Genomic DNA, 15,795 nt, shown 5'->3' with positions numbered 1-15,795 from the left:
CAGCCGCTCCGGCCGCCGTTCACCCGAATCCAGATGACGATTCCCGGCTTGCCTGGGGTAGGCGTGGCGACCTGGTTCAGGAACGGCACGGCGACCAATCACAGGCCGCTCGGTCCATCAGCTGGCAGACACCAATGTGGTGGACGGCAAATGGCGTTTATTAGCACGTGACACAACCTTATATAGCTCGAGTTTACGTCGTCACTTCCGTCTGCTTACATCATCAACTAACCACCACTGGGGGAGGGGCTCTATCTTTCCGTACAGCGCGATATCTTCCGGCCGCCAGACCCTAACTACCTACGTATTCCAACACATACTATTCAAGCATTGTATTGGGATTTCCCTGGTTTTGTATATTATTTTTTTTGTCTTTGAAATTTACATAATTTTTACAATCCCCTGTTTCTCTGAAGCTTCCTCCTTTCTTCTGCGTGTCAAATCCCATAGAAGATTAAATAGCTCCTCTATTGACATGCAATGGATCAGCCTCCAAACATCTTCAGTCTCCTTCCAGGTGCTTTCCCCTGGTGACTTGCACTGTCACCTCATTCTGGTACTCCTTGCTATGCCCAGTACTTTTTGGGAGAAAAATAAGTAACTCAGAGCTAACAAAAGGATACAGAAGAAAAACAAATGAGGCAATACACTTCTAATTCTGATCTTTCATATTCTGTGTTTTCTGCAACTATTCACTGTAGTCTTGTTCCCACTGCTATTCAAGCTATTCTTTTTCTGCGTAAGTTTTTATTTAACCTACAATACCTGTGAAGCAAGGTCCTTATCAGCATATAAATCCATACTGTGCCCTGAACTTCTGAAGCTCTGCCATGGAAACTCTTGAGCTCTCACTCACAGATTACTCCCATAGTCTTTCTGTGGTCATGGTGGGACATTATTGGCCCCTGAATCAACAGGTTTGTGGGCTTGCTGTCATCGCAGGAGCTTGTGGCAGGTGAGATCCACCAGTGCAGTGACCATGCTTCTCCATCCCTGTTTGGCCCTCACCCCAGTTGTCACTGACCTTCCCTCCAGCCATCTTCATAGATATCTTATATAGAACACTCTGCTGAGTGACTTGAAGGCACCTGATAAGGGAAATATTTGGAGCATGCCAATCAAATAATATTAATACGTCACTCTTTTCATTTCTTGCTTTTTCTCTTAGATGGCAAACAATGAATCTGCTTCCTCCACTCCTCGGGCCATATCTGTGTGAATGGCAAACCAGAGTACACAAGACTGGAATGGAACGGAATGGAAAACCGACTTACTGTCCCAATACACACTAATCAATACACAGATAAATATATTTCTCTCATTTTCAGAATAGAATCAGCTACCAAAAATATGCACATTACATCTTCTATCCTTATCTTCATTCTCCATCCAGTATATTCATGACAGTACTTTGCTTAAATGACTACATTTAATTGTCAGGAATACATCTCCTGCATTTGAAGCATATATATTCAACAAGAAAGATCTGATGAACAGCTCAGCTCACATGCTGCAGGAGAATAAAGTTAGGATGAAGTATAAAGGTATGTTAGATAGCCTACTGCCACTTGTTACATTTAACAACTTCATATGATAAATGATTTTTTAATGACTTCAGCTAATTTTCTAATTCAGATTTGAGTCTTGCAGTGGAGTGTGAGGACAGAGATCTTTGCTGAAGAATCAGAACCTTGTTTGTTGGATTCAGTCCTTTTTTGATCAGAAGTGATGCTCTGATTTGTGGTAAAGCTGCTTTAGATTCTTTTGGCACATCTTTGTGTTAAAAGCATGCAAGAAACAAGAGTTAGGATTTTATTTTGCTATGCCAGGCAAATTGTTATGGCTGACCTACATATATAGGAGATTAATTTTATCCCAAAAGTTAGAAGAGTCACTTAGTTGTAATTTCCCCCGGAAGCTTTCTTCTTCTCATGAAGCAAGCCAAAAGCCTCTGAATTTATTGAAAAAATTAAAAGGAGTTCAGTGTGCTTTGAATAGGAGACTGGATGAACCTGTCTCTGGAAAGGGTTCTTAAGCAGTGCTTAATCCTGTGCTCAGGACTATATTAAGCCAAGGAAGTACAGTTAAGAGCTTTCTCCCGCTCTTGGCTACTCCTGTGATAAAGAAGATAGATAGAAAAAACATAATGAGATGGAAAGATTATCTGCAAAGATCAGTCACCTGACGCTGTCTATGGTGCAGTGGGATTACACCATAACCAAGTAGTAGTAGCTGGAGAAAATGGGGAAATATAAAGCAGCACTGTATTAAATGGTAACAGAAATTCTGGTGTTATTAAATTTGAAGTATATATTTGTATATATACCTATATACAAATATGTATATATTTGTAACCTAAGATGAGACCAAAAAATTACAGAGAATGTATCAAAGTTAATATATTATGAAAGCTCCAGCCACAGTATTCATATTTCAGCATCAGAATCTACAATATTGAACTGACTGAGAACTTCAACCATTCCTCCTCTTGAAGTGCAAAGCTGAGATTTCAGTTCTGAATGCACATATGCACAAATACACAGATCTCCATGGTATTTGAATTTGGGGCTTTGATCTGGGATACATCCTGACACAGAGAAAACACTTGATTTTTTTTGTGACTCTACAAATGTTGCCCGAAGTAGCACCTAAAAATTGCGGTAGGTTCTTTGATAAGAAAGTAGAACTGGGAAAATAGGTAGTTTGTATGTTCAGTGTGTGGTTTCAGTGACCCTCTGCATCAGTTATTTGTTGCTGAGTGTGGTGATTGCTCTTCCAGTTATTCATAGGTCACATTGCTCCAGAGCCGTGAAAACTGCCATTTGTAATGATAATAAATGGCTCTAATTTGTTTGACATGTCAGCCTGCAGGCTGTTATTATTTCACTTCTCCTCAATTTTCCACAGACGACTTTCTCTTCTTGCCTTCTATCCCTTCTGTTTATGAGTTGATACTGTTATTTGTGACAGAAATCAAGTTAGTAGGTTAAACTGTTTTCACATTGGCTATTAAGATATAAAATCTTTGTTGTTTCAATTTGTTCATCTCTCTGTAACCACTATGAGTAGGTGAAATTCAGCTGCTTAAACATAGGTGTCTAGACCATTGTAGATGTCATAAGACAGGAGAGACATAGGACAGCACAGAACTGGAAGATACAACATAGCAACTGGAGGCCAAGCAGGTTAGCAAATCATTTGAAGCGGCACTGGAAGTGTGGTTTAGGCAGCTGAATCTCCGTTGTTTTTTACTTCTTTTCCTTCACTTCTTTGTATTACTTTGGCTTATATATTGTAAGAAAGTCAATAAATCAAATTAAATGTGAACGATGCTGCCATAATTAGTTTTTCTGATTTGAAACATCTTAGTTACACTGCATGGGCTTGTTAATGGCAGCTCACAACCCCACATGTCGATAACAGCCCCCAGGTAAATCCTGGGATAATGCTGAAGCAGGGAGCATATTAGTCTACTGAACTGGGGGGAAAGTGCATTGTCTATTGCTCTCCTATGTACCTATGCATCAGCACAGGTGCTAGTTACAGACAAGTCAAATCTTGTAAAAAATCATGGTCCAACCCTTGCAAGCAATGACATCTCCCCACCTGCAGTGCTGAGGTGTTTGCACTCCAGGGATTCATCATGTTCTAGACCCACACTTTGATTTCTGCAGTGCAGATCACACATCTGCTAGTCAGTGTTTCTCAGTTATTATTAACAAAGATTCTTCCCTGCCTCTTTACAAGTGGCTCTGTTGTCTGGTTGTCTCGGTAAAATCTATATGTGTAGGAAACTAGGGTTGTTGGGATTTTTTGGGGCTGAAACGTATTAAGACGTCTTCTGGCTTTTAGGTGTTTGGAAAAACTGCATGGATGCTAGAAATATCAGCAATTAAACATCCTGACAGATGACACTATGGCTACATGAAATATTATGAAAGAAATTTTCTTAGACTATAAAGGTATTAAAGAGGGGTGGGTTGTTACATTTTTAATATTGTTTAAAATGTGCAAACTCAGGGGGCTAGATAAGCAGAAAGGTTAGGGCTGCAAAGGCACAGACACATTGGATGGCTACTGAGACATTAATGTGCACTGTACAGAAACTCAAACTGGAGATGGTTGAGAAGAACTCTTTCCGCTTGTTTTCTTCATGAAATAAGCGTTTCTATAACTATCCACCCTCAGTGCTCCCATTCTGCGTGTGTGTAAGCTTAAACACCTAACATAAATACTAGGTTCTGATTTGGAGGCCTAGTACACTGAACATTAGATATCGGACTGCCAAAATCTAGTATTGGGTCTGATTCTTTCTCTTCTTAGGCCTTTGAACCTGCATCGTTGTACCTCCAACACACATGGAATACCACAGCAGTGCTGCAGTTAGCGGGACCCATTAGAGCTTTTGCCTGCAGGACCTAGTGACTGACTGCTTCAGTGCTTCATTGTGATAGCTCTCAGGCATACGTAAGGGGCTAAAACACAAAAGCAGCAGCATATCTCCATTGAGAATCATTTTATTTCCTTCTAATGGGGAGCTGTAAAAGACCTAGGACTAGCTACTTTGTCCGGCAAGCCTACACTGACTAAATGAAATACGGACTTTTGCTGTAAAATGTAAAAACGGTAAATGAAAGAAAAGACGTGTACCTACACAAATGGAGACTTTCAAAAGACATATACATAAATTCCCTTTTTAAAAAAAAATAAAGGCCAGCTGTAATAAAGCATTTAAAAATTAATGACCTTGTTTCATGGATGTGCATGCAGAGAAATCAGGATTTGGGATTTCTTTCTCTGAGAACGTAGTATATCTACAGTATGGTCCTCTTATAATGGCACCCACAACAGTCAGGGTATAGAGCTGGCATGATATAGAGATAACCGGAAGGAAATTTTAAATGTGTGTGTAGCAGTAATCTTGATTTTGTTAAAACTTGGTCACTCTACAGGAAAAAAAAATATAGTTCAGGTCAGTGACAAGCTAAAATGAGGCTCCACAGCTTAGCATTTGACACCCCACAGAAGTGGGTAATGTTGCATGTCCTGGGTTCTAGCTTCAGGCATTCCTACGTATTCTAAATTCATCAGTTACTGGATAATATAAAAAAAAACAGGCCTGGCAGTTGTAGCTCAAACCTAGAAGCTTCCCCCCCCTCACAGTTAAGTGCCTTATCTCTTAGTTTACAGAGTTAGAATTAGAGGGGCTCAAATTCTTTCCAGATTATTTCAGCTCACCAGAGAAGAGTTGAGGTAGGAGGTAGAAAGTTTGCTGCATTACCATCTGAACATGCATTAATTGCTGAGAAATGGCATACCTTACACTGGCTCCTCCCCATCTACTTAATTTGATGCTCAGTCTGAAAATAAATTCTGCGGGACAAAGCAAACTCAGTTGACCTTTAGGAGCATATAACATTTCCTTCATTTCTCTTCACGTGTAAAGCTTTATTTTTCAGACTTCAATGCAACAGTATGGCTTGCAATCAGATGAACTCGTCTTTTTTGTGAATGGCAGGAAGGTAAGTTTTTAAATGCTTTTTTTTTTTAATGAACAGCAGTGCTTTAACGTTTACTGTTCATGTTCAGGAAAGCTGTTATTCTGGAGCAACAGTTTATTCTGGATAATCATCTCTTGTCTTTGATCTTCCTTACAGCAGCCTGCTTTCTACCACAGTTTTTATAGTCTGAGTGAGTTTGTATCACCCCTTATATCACAGAGTTTTTAGAATTATCATTAATTATCTGTTTACTAAAACCTTATATTAATATACTCCTAAAGTTGATGAAGTTGGAGTAAATACAACACTAGTAAAAGAGTATGCTGCTTACTAATGTAGTTTCAGTAATTCACCATAAGAAAATAAGTAGTTAATTTTTTTCTGTTCTTAATGCCAAAAGGTCACATTTCATTTTCTAAGACATTTTGTCACCTTTTCTTACCTTGCAGGTCAAGTGAACGAGAATTCCTATTAACAAACACATCACCCAAAATAGATTACAAGCTGAAATGAAGGAATTTTATTTCTTTGTTAAAAAACAAACAAACAAACCTTGCTATGTATTTTTCTAGAGATATTCAGCTGTTCAGTCAACATTTTTATATTCTAGAGAGAGGGTACTAGCTTTTTTTTTTTTTAAACGGGTGAATTAAGGAAAAGCAATTCAATTTTTTTCTGTCTGTTATGTTTTATCTGTCATTACATGACAACTGGGCTTAAAGGCATACTCTGAAACCTTATTTCACTCCGCAGTTCCAAATAAATTCCTGAACTAGTTCATGTTGTCTTATATCCGGTAAACTGGAGCATGCTGCTGGTATAGCAAAACTGTTGAGAGAAGCCTGAAGTTCAGTCTTTTAATTCTGCAGCAATGTGCCTAAAAAATGTTTTCAAAGTTGTTTGTATTATCTGGTCTCCAACAAGTTGAAGCATGTTGATGATACAGCAACATTCTTGTGACAAGGCTAAAGCAATGCCTACATAAGCCCCACTCATACACATTGAAGTTCATTATATTGAAAAGACACTTAGTTACGTATCTTCCCTGTTCTTCTTATGCTAAGAATTTCCTCTGCTTTTATGCTGATGTGTCTCTGCAAATGAAAGGGTTAATATCAACTTCAAGGAGGTAAAAATACACAGAATTTTCACACACACAAGTCAATGGCTTTAAAATGAAGGGATCTCTGATTTGTGCTGATAATAATCAACAAAGGATCTAGTCCAAAGACACTTGTCTTTCTACTCTTGTTCATCCAGTGCTTACTCAAGCCTCTCTTCCCTTTCAGTTCTCTGAGTAAACTATTACTTCTATTACTTTAAAAGGACATACTTGACCATGTTTGACTGCCTGACCCGTTCATTTATTTATGTGCAGATTGTGATCAAGTGACAGGATCATATTGCTTAAAAAACACACCACATTAATCCACAAATCACTGTGTTTCAACATCATAGTTAATCCTTGTGAGATGATTATATCTGATGCCTCTCTAACCCATAATCTCTTTTTTTATTTTATAATGTGGGTAGTAGAGATGCAGGCAGATCCCAAAGAATTGTTGCTGTAATATCTAAGAAAGAAGCATATCCTTGTTTTGAACTTTGTCTCTGAGTTCTGTAATTCTGTAAATTACTGCAATTGGGGATTAAGATGTTTTTTTTTCACTTTTCTTTGGGAAGAAATGTAAACAGAACAATAAGTAGAAGTAATACAACTCACCTTGTATTTGTTCTCAGCAGAGAAATCCAGTGCTGTATGTGCATTTTGTGTCTTAATTATATGGGTATAACATTGTAAAGTTCGAGTGTAACTCCTAAATACTGCCCAAATCTTCTTTACACCTTCCCAAACCATAAAAAACCTTTCAGTGCATCTGTGATTAAAATAGTAACTGAAGAAATCAACACAGAACTACTGCCATAGTAATCATTTATTCAGGCTCCAGTCCTTCAAAGAGTTTTGCGTAAGCTTATTTTATTATATTATTGCCTTTATTTTCTGTCATTTGAGACTTTTCAGATTGCTAACTGTTGTCATGGCTCTATTGACTTCAGTGGCAGTTATCCCAGCTAAGAAGCTGCCATGCAGGTTGTTGTGTTAAGCAGGTATCTTTAGCTTTGCTGTTGAGAGCCTTCTGTGCTGGAAGCAAAGCAACATTAATTTAAGGATTAACTGGAGAAGGGCAGTAGTGGAAAGTAATTTATTAGCTGCAGCTTTTTTACTAGCTTGCATTGTGCATTGTCCAAGCATTCAGTAGAATAATTAGCATCTCTAACAGTCAAGCAGTGAGATATGATTAGTCATATATTGATTACCAGTGCGAATGCACAAGTGCATAAAATTGCACTGGGTTTAAAGAAATCTAGAAACATGATGAAATCAGATGGAAGACATCATCTAGTACCTAAGCAAAATGGATGCAAATTCACACACCCAGTGGGAAGAGTAATAGGACTAAATATCGTTTTGAAAAGGAGATAAGACGAAAGGAAATGGTAGGTTCCACTGGACTGCAGGGCACTGTGAAACCAGAAAGAGGAGATTGTGTTTTGAGGGTGGAGCCTTTATACTGAGGAACATATGGGAGGGGGTCCTTCCATACAGAATTTATGTGTGTGCGGTTGGGTATTGCACTCCATTTTAAATTACTATACTCCTTGGATGTTCAGGAAGCATCGCTGGAAACATACTGAGATCTGCTGGTACTGTTTTGCAAATGTAAGATACAGATAGTTATGTGTAAGGATTATGAAAGCGTGATGAGTAACGCTAATAAGAAGACCAATTGCTGTATTTGTTCGTCTATTACATTTACAGGGTCCTGATTTCAGGCTTTTGAGAGTTTACCAGGTATTGACTGTAGAGACTAAAAAACGCTGTATCAGAAGTCTGCCTCAGGCTCATTTCTCTCTCTGTTCTTACCCTTCACATCTCTTTGTGTGCTCTATTTTCATCTATCTTGTACACATTTTCTTGTCTCTTGGAGCAATCTGGTTAGAAGTTACCTCCAATTCTGCACATGCACATAAACCAAGGGAGACTCAAGAATATAAAGAAAAAATATGTTTGAATGTTGTAATTTTTTTTCTTTAATGATCTCCTTTGCAGTCTGTCTCTCAGGTACAAAATATGGCTGTGGAGTAAGAGGCTGTGGTACCTGTACTGTGACGATATCCAGATATGATCCAGTTGCCAAGCAAATACAGTATCCTCGCACTGATATTTGGAAAAAGTAATTTAGTGTTTGGAGAAAGCTGACATTCACTGGGAAATATTTAGTTTCTTTCCGTTTAGATGGATTTTGGGGACTTCTGGTACATATTTTAAAGCCTTACCTTTAGCCTTCCTCTACAAAGGTGATTACAGGGTTGGCCTCACTGTCACACAGTAACAGAGATTTAAATTCTGTCCCTTCAATCTTTGAAAACAAAACAAAACAAAAACCCAGCACCAACCCCCAACCCCCAACCCCCCTCCCGAACTTTCTGGGGAAAGGATGTTTTTAAATTGTGTTCTTTATGACTTGAGATTTCAGCAGCTCTTTTGTCATCTGCCTCTCCTGACTCTTTTGTGCTTATTTGCAGGTATGTCCCTGCTAATTAGTCTTCGCTAGATATTTCATGTAATTATTGATACAGTGTCCATGGACTTAAGCAACAGACATGTTACATTGTAATTGTACAGTTTTGCCCACAGCAAAGTCAGGAGTTACACTTTCTTTCTCGCCCTGGCTCTTGAAACTTTGTTCCATTAGAAATGCTATGCCTGACTTCATCACATCTGTCTCTAGACTTTGGGTTTCAACAAAATATGTAGTGCTTTCCTTTTTTTTAACTTAATCTTCCACTTCTTTAATTAGAAAAGCTTATCCCTTAATGCCTAATATACTAATAATACTATTATACAAATATATTAATATACTAATAATGCCTAAGTCCCAGCTGTAGGAGCAGGGTCCACAGTCCAAGTGCAGGATTTTGTATGCTTGCGTATCCTTTTCCCATGTCTTTCTGCTCAATCTGAGCATTTATAGATTAGCTGCAGTATATATCCTTTGTTTCCTCTTCCATGGACCCATATGACAAAGGTATTTAACACCACAGTTCTCCTTCACACCTCAAAGACATCTCCCTGCCAACTCCTGCCTTCTCCCCATATGCTCACTGCATGGTGCTGCTGTCACTACTGCGGAAGGGGTTGGAAGCATGAAAAACAGGATTCATCCAATTCAGGTGAGAGTAAACTGGACTGTGTAGGGCTGCAAGAAAATGAGATTTTCCTGTCCTGTGTCTGTAATAAAGTTGGGATCTGTGAGAAGGTGCTGTGAGTCTATGAGTTTCTGAAGGGATTCTAGAAACACTGAATTTTGTCTAATCTTTTTAGACTAACAGCTATTTTTAGGAATTAATACAGCAATTGCTGGGTTGTGATTGGCCCTCTATGGAGCATGGAAGGAGCTCCTCCTAATGTACTACCATGCAGGGAGCACATCGCAATCTCCACAACACAGGGCTATCCAACCCTGTGCCATGTAAGATGCCAGCCTTCCCAAGGGGATGGGGAAGAAAAAAGAGCATAAATCAGTTTCATTTAGTCACCAGCATGCCATCTGGCCATCTCATTGAGAGCAACATACTGTATATGTTGTAGTAAGGGATGAGTGACTTCAGATGGCAACCAGATTGACAGGTATTAAATTAGACACATTTTCCCTGTGTGCCAGAGATTTCCCTTGGATTAGGTCAGCCTTCTCCTTCCTGAACTCCGGCTTGTCGCTGAAAAGCAGTCTGACAACATAGATTAAAGAATGTTTTCTAAACATCCTCTTTTTTTCTCAATATTGTTTTCTAAGGGTCTTGACTCTGGGACTGGTTTGTGCTAAAGCTCTGATTGAGGAAATGATCTGTGTTCTGGCCTTTATGGTTAGAAATATTTAATGTTTGATTGATGCCTAAACTGAAAGTCTTGGGCCTTATTCTGTTCTTGTATCAAGGAATTAGGATCATGAGGCTCTACACAGGAACAGGTCCTTTACCTAGGTGGTTGCTCTGAGCATTCTCCTCAGGAATGGTCATAGTGGGATAGTCAAAATGCTGCTACTAGCCTACAGCCTGTAGATGACATATCTGAAGATGGCTATTCAGAAAGCCAGCAAAGCCATATCCAGGATTTAGAGCCTGTTTTGTTCTAGGAAAGGCTGGCCAAATGCCATGGGTCCCAGTGTGGCTTCTGCACCCCTGGAATGGTGGTGTCCATATATGCTTCACTGACAAACCATGCAGAACCTTCCATGGAGCAGATAGTTTCTGCTCTGGATGGTAGGTTTCAGACAGTAAATTGTAAAAAGTATAATAAAGAGATAAATATTTGATTGCCAAGATCATAAATATGATTTGACTCAAAGAACAGTAGATGATGTTCCAAAGCAGTATTTTGTCATAGCCACGCTGTTTTAAGGACATCTCAAAATCATAAAAAAGGTGGTTCAAACTGGAGACTTCAGATGGGATACACAGTGGAATTTAGCACTGGCTGAATATTTCTGAAAATCCCTGTGTTTAGAACAGCCTCTTTTTATAGCCCTTCTACACCAGTAGCTTCAATATAGTGCAATATGAGTACAGTGTTACAATGAATACAGCGGAAAAGTAGGTTGTGTTTTGTCTGCAGTGTAGGTACTCACCTACCGATAATATGAAGTCCCTAATAAAGATTTCAGCAGTTACAGGGGAAACAGATTACATGACATTTTAACCCACTGAAACATTGACTGCTCTTCAAGCAAGATTTACTACAATAGGTGAAGCAACTTCAACTCACTTTCTAGTCCCAAGTTTGCTAACACCCCTATAGCTCCCAAAATAATTAACCCCTCCCACCAGGACATTTTGATTTCATGAGGGAAGTGCCAGAAATTCCAGTAGAGCTTTTACTAGTGCTATTAACGGTACATGAAAATCATGCTAGTGATGCATGGAAGTAGATTTTTGATTGGATTATAAAACCCAGAGACTGTAGTGGTAGTAGCAATCATAGTATTTACTTTTGGATGCTTTTCATACTTTGATTTTTTAAATACATTTATAAAAATAATTCATATTATTATTATTATAAATTACCTTTAAATAATAAATTTTAATCATGCATCATAATCACTAGTAAAGTAATATTTCTCATTTTTATAGATGTAATTTTGCCCATTGGAGAGTAGGGACATAAATTTCAGCATTTTGTATCTACAGGCTTGATGCCAGACCAATTCAAATTATGTCAGTCTCCCAAACATTGTTCTGATTTCTTATGATTATTTATCATATGGTTTATTTCAGGTAATTTGTGCTGTTGCACAGGATACAGGCCAATTATAGACAGCTACACATCTTTTGCTAGGGTAAGTCAATCTGACTTTAGGTTTACATGTACCCTTGGCAATGCATTTAAGAATGCTTTGTGTCAGTTCCAATGACTTGATCCAGGCACCACCGAAGCAATTTTGAGGTTTTTCCATTTACTTTATGGATACCTGGATACCCAAAGGGAACTCACTGCTAGGGGGTCTTATGGTTTAAGAGGTCTCCTGGAGCAACATCAAGTGACTGAACAAATCTGCTTTGGAACAGGAAGAATCAAAACATTAATTTATAAGTAAATCAAAGAGCTGCCTCATTGCTTTTATAGAGTAAGATGTGATTTCTTTAGGATCCAACGTGTTGCCAACTCAGAGGAACTGGACAATGTTGCTTGGATCAGGAAGGATGTGTGTCTTCATCTTCTAAAGGAGGTCAGGTAAGTTACATTAATTTTTTTTTTCATTATCTCCTGTATTCATTATAAAATTTGTAGAAAAGAGCCATCTTGAACTATGGCAGCAGCTGCTTTTCTGTCCTTGGGCTTTTAGCCCAGATGATTGAACTCCATGCTCTGTGTTCTCAGTGCTACAGAAAGGTACCCCAAGTATATCTGCATTGCTGTGTAGTCAGAATACAGACAGGTTTGACTTATTTAGTGACATTTTCCAGTGACAGTGTGCATCTCAATATTACACAGTTAAGTCTACTTTGTTTTGTGGGGAAGAAAACTGTTGATCAGAGAAACCTTCCTTAACAAAGCTGGTCCTGATGTGAAATTGAATTCCCTTAACAGAAGTTCTGCAGCCATCGGCATGGCTTGTTTCTGTATGCTTGAGACATCAAGTCTGAGTTCCTGAAGATGAAACAAAGCTATTCCTGTGCAATGTCAGTTTGTACTTGAAAAGTTTTTCATAAGCATTACTGCATGCTAGTGGCTCCAAGATCTTCCGGGAAGAAGTGTCTCATTCTTCCGTATTCTACAGTAATTGATATATTGGTATTGCTTCAAAATACAGATCGTTTTATTCTCATTCTACATATGCGCATTCTAAAACCTCAAGTCACTTCATTTGTGTTTTTTCTGGCCAAGATTCCACAATTATTATATATAAAGGTACACATGGGAACTCCAGTACACATGAAGCCTTCAGAAAGGTCCTCCATTCCCTGCATGCATCTCAGAACTTGTTGTCTTCATCCACCTGCAAGAAGAGGCCATAATGCCCTAAAATGACTCCATATTGCTTGATGATGAGAAATTCAACTCTGTGGATAAATTTCCTCTGACTGAAGGACTTCAAGGAGCCTCTAAAGCAAAATGTCTTTGGTGATTGAAAGAAAACTTGTTTTGACAGTGAAAAACCTTAGAGTCCCAAAGACTGTAATTGGGGGTGTGTGTGTGTATGTTTGTGCATGTGTGTATTGTCTCTGCCCCTTTAAGAACTGAAAATTGCTGGCTGGCTGCTGCCAAAGTTGTTTGAAGCATGAATTAGGTGATGCAGCAGTTGCCAGTTACAAAACAGCACTTACTTTTTGGTGCTCTTTTATTTGGCTTTAACTGATTTGTGTTCCTCATAGTTGCTTTCATCCAAGTTAAATAGCAGGTGCCTAATTACTGTGAAGATTAAGGGAGAGCCAAAATTTTTTGCCATTTCATCAATGGAGTCTGTCAGTAGACTAGGTCATCTAGAGCTTGATCTTACAGTTACCGTGGCCATGATCTGTTCAGAGTGCCCAGAGACAGTGACTGTTTGGGGAATGGATAAGAGACTTCAGACTAGAATATGTCAATCTCTTTCCTATTCAATATACTTGAGACCTGTTGCTATCTGGTTTGATAAGATTTTTGATTCTGAAAAACAAATCAGTGAGGCAGAAAAAACTAACCAGTGCTGGTAACATGGCATATCCAGAGTCTCATGTAAGGTCCTCAAAGCTCAGAAGATGCATGGTCTCACAGGAGGCCTCAGCAGCAAAAAGACTGGTAAACAAGCAGAAAAAGATAATTTTTATGGTGTGCTGCCAGCACTCAGTTTTTGCAGTGCTTATGCAAGGGTGGAGAGGCTCTCCTTAAGCAGAAAAGTCATCTATCTGATCAGATGGACTGCTACATCGTTTGTTGTCATCTCTAACTCTCTCTGTCAGAAAGCTGCTTAACAGGCACAGCTTATGAAAAGAACATAACTATACCATCCAGCCCTGCATTTTCCCACAGCAGACATTTCACTCAATGTCCTTGCTAAATGTTTGCTATGACCAGTTTCAGGAAATACTGCAAGATCTCTCCTGAGGCTTGATGTGTTTCAAGTGAAGGCTTGAGAGTGACTAGTATGATAGTCTCCTGTCTTTAGAGTAGTTTGTGAATAGGTATAACAGAACTGAACATTAAAAATAAATTTGGGCATCTTGAATTTTTAAATGCAACTCAACCGTTAAAGCGACAAAACTCAATGTCACCTCAGGAAAGAATCTCATCTGTTGACAAAGACTTTCAACTTAGTCTGAAAATATGTGTTCTGTTTTTCCCCCCATTTTTTTTGGCAGATTCATTCAGATCTTTGCAATCCAGAATTCCCACCCATGGATCCAACACAGGAATTTATTTTTCCTTCTGAATTAATGGTAAGCCTTATTGACTTCTGTTATCATGCAAGCATGACTGGGTTCCTGTAGATGTTGAAAACATGATATTTTTGTTAAGCTGAAAGATCTATCCTCAGATAAACAGAAGAGATCAGTTCAATATGGATAATCTATATGTTGTCATTATTACAAATACCTCATATTTTCAAAAAAAGAAATTGTTTGCCGCTCTCAAACCAAAACTGTGTTTCCAGACTTTTCCCAAAAGAACTCCTTATTCAGAACCATTTCATTCAGGACCAGTTTGCCTTTTCTGTGGAATATAGTATTTTCTTGGAAAGTTCCCAAATGAGCTTCTCCATCTTTCCAATCTTGTGATTCTTGGTTGGATTGTGACCGCAGGACCCATTGTTTCCTTCCAACTGGTACATAGACTCTGGCATCCTGAGACTGGACTTACACGTGGGAAATGCTGCATGTCCACAGGAAAGGCAAAGGACTTGAAGAGGAAAGAAGAGCAATTGCAGTAGTTATTGGAGAGTCACAGAAGGACAGATGGAGGCTTGAAAGGAGCAGGCGTAAAGTGCCTCATAGGATCTGCAGAGAGAGGCAAGAGAAGAGAGCTGTGAAAATAGTAGTGCAGGATTAACCCAGACCAGACTGAGTAGAATCCAAGCAGGCAGGTCCAGGCTGGCTTTTTTAATCCTCAGTCATTTCAACAGCTTCTTGTGAAATTCATTGTTTGCAATCCTTTTGCAAATATTCATGGGCACTGCTTGCTGCTATTACACAACTACCTCAGAAGCACAAAAGTTCATTTGAGCTCTGGGAAAGCATGGCATGGTTCTTTGATTTGTTACTGCATTACAGGATGCTATTTGCTGCAAGGCAGTTGGCTTTGTAAGCATTTGTCATAGAGTACAATTTCCTTGTTTGATGATTGTCTGTCAATGCAGAACATGCATAGTAAGGCATAAGCTCCTTTATGAAATCGTGAAGTGGAAAGCAGATTTGCCTTTCTGCTACTCGATATGCTTTTGAGAGACTCATGCTTTAAGAATGCAAGTATTAAGTGGACATTTTGCAACTTCTATACTTGGATTAAAGATCTTGGCTAAACTTCTGCTGCCTCAAAAAGCTGTTCAGGCAGAAAGGAGGTGCTGTCATCTGTTCTACGTGTTCAGACTGAGCTGCCGTGAGGGCTGAACTGCTTCTCCAGGCTACACAAGGTCTTTAACATGACTTTGATTGGTTATGCTGAGCTTGTTCAAGTCCTGTTGGAGTCTGTTTCAAGCTATCAGTAGATTTAAACAGGTTGGGCGTTAAGCTCTGTGTTTAGAAATCAAACTTGCTTGGT

At 38.9% G+C, this 15,795-nt stretch overlaps 2 protein-coding genes across 4 annotated transcripts in view; both read left to right on the top strand.

The window, feature by feature from the left end:
• The window catches only part of LOC134518223 (aldehyde oxidase-like), a 51,926-nt gene extending 48,599 nt beyond the window's left edge, over nt 1-3,327 (top strand). For all 3 annotated transcript variants that reach the window (XM_063340683.1, XM_063340684.1, XM_063340685.1), the window contains one exon: nt 1,169-3,327. In XM_063340683.1, coding sequence (XP_063196753.1) covers nt 1,169-1,219 — 51 coding nt within the window. In that variant the 3' untranslated portion in view covers nt 1,220-3,327. The remainder of the gene's footprint in view (nt 1-1,168) is intronic.
• LOC134518380 (aldehyde oxidase 2-like) overlaps nt 1,532-15,795 on the top strand; it is a 48,996-nt gene continuing 34,732 nt past the window's right edge. Inside the window, 7 exon segments of the mRNA XM_063341114.1 lie at nt 1,532-1,544; nt 8,614-8,710; nt 9,629-9,737; nt 10,697-10,823; nt 11,835-11,896; nt 12,205-12,291; nt 14,400-14,477. Of these exon segments, the coding sequence (XP_063197184.1) occupies nt 1,532-1,544; nt 8,614-8,710; nt 9,629-9,737; nt 10,697-10,823; nt 11,835-11,896; nt 12,205-12,291; nt 14,400-14,477 (573 nt within the window).

Source organism: Chroicocephalus ridibundus, chromosome 7, assembly GCF_963924245.1.
Source record: "Chroicocephalus ridibundus chromosome 7, bChrRid1.1, whole genome shotgun sequence".
NCBI classification, from domain to species: domain Eukaryota; kingdom Metazoa; phylum Chordata; class Aves; order Charadriiformes; family Laridae; genus Chroicocephalus; species Chroicocephalus ridibundus.
Note: the sequence above shows the minus strand (reverse complement) of the source record. Positions and strands in the feature narration are given on the sequence as shown.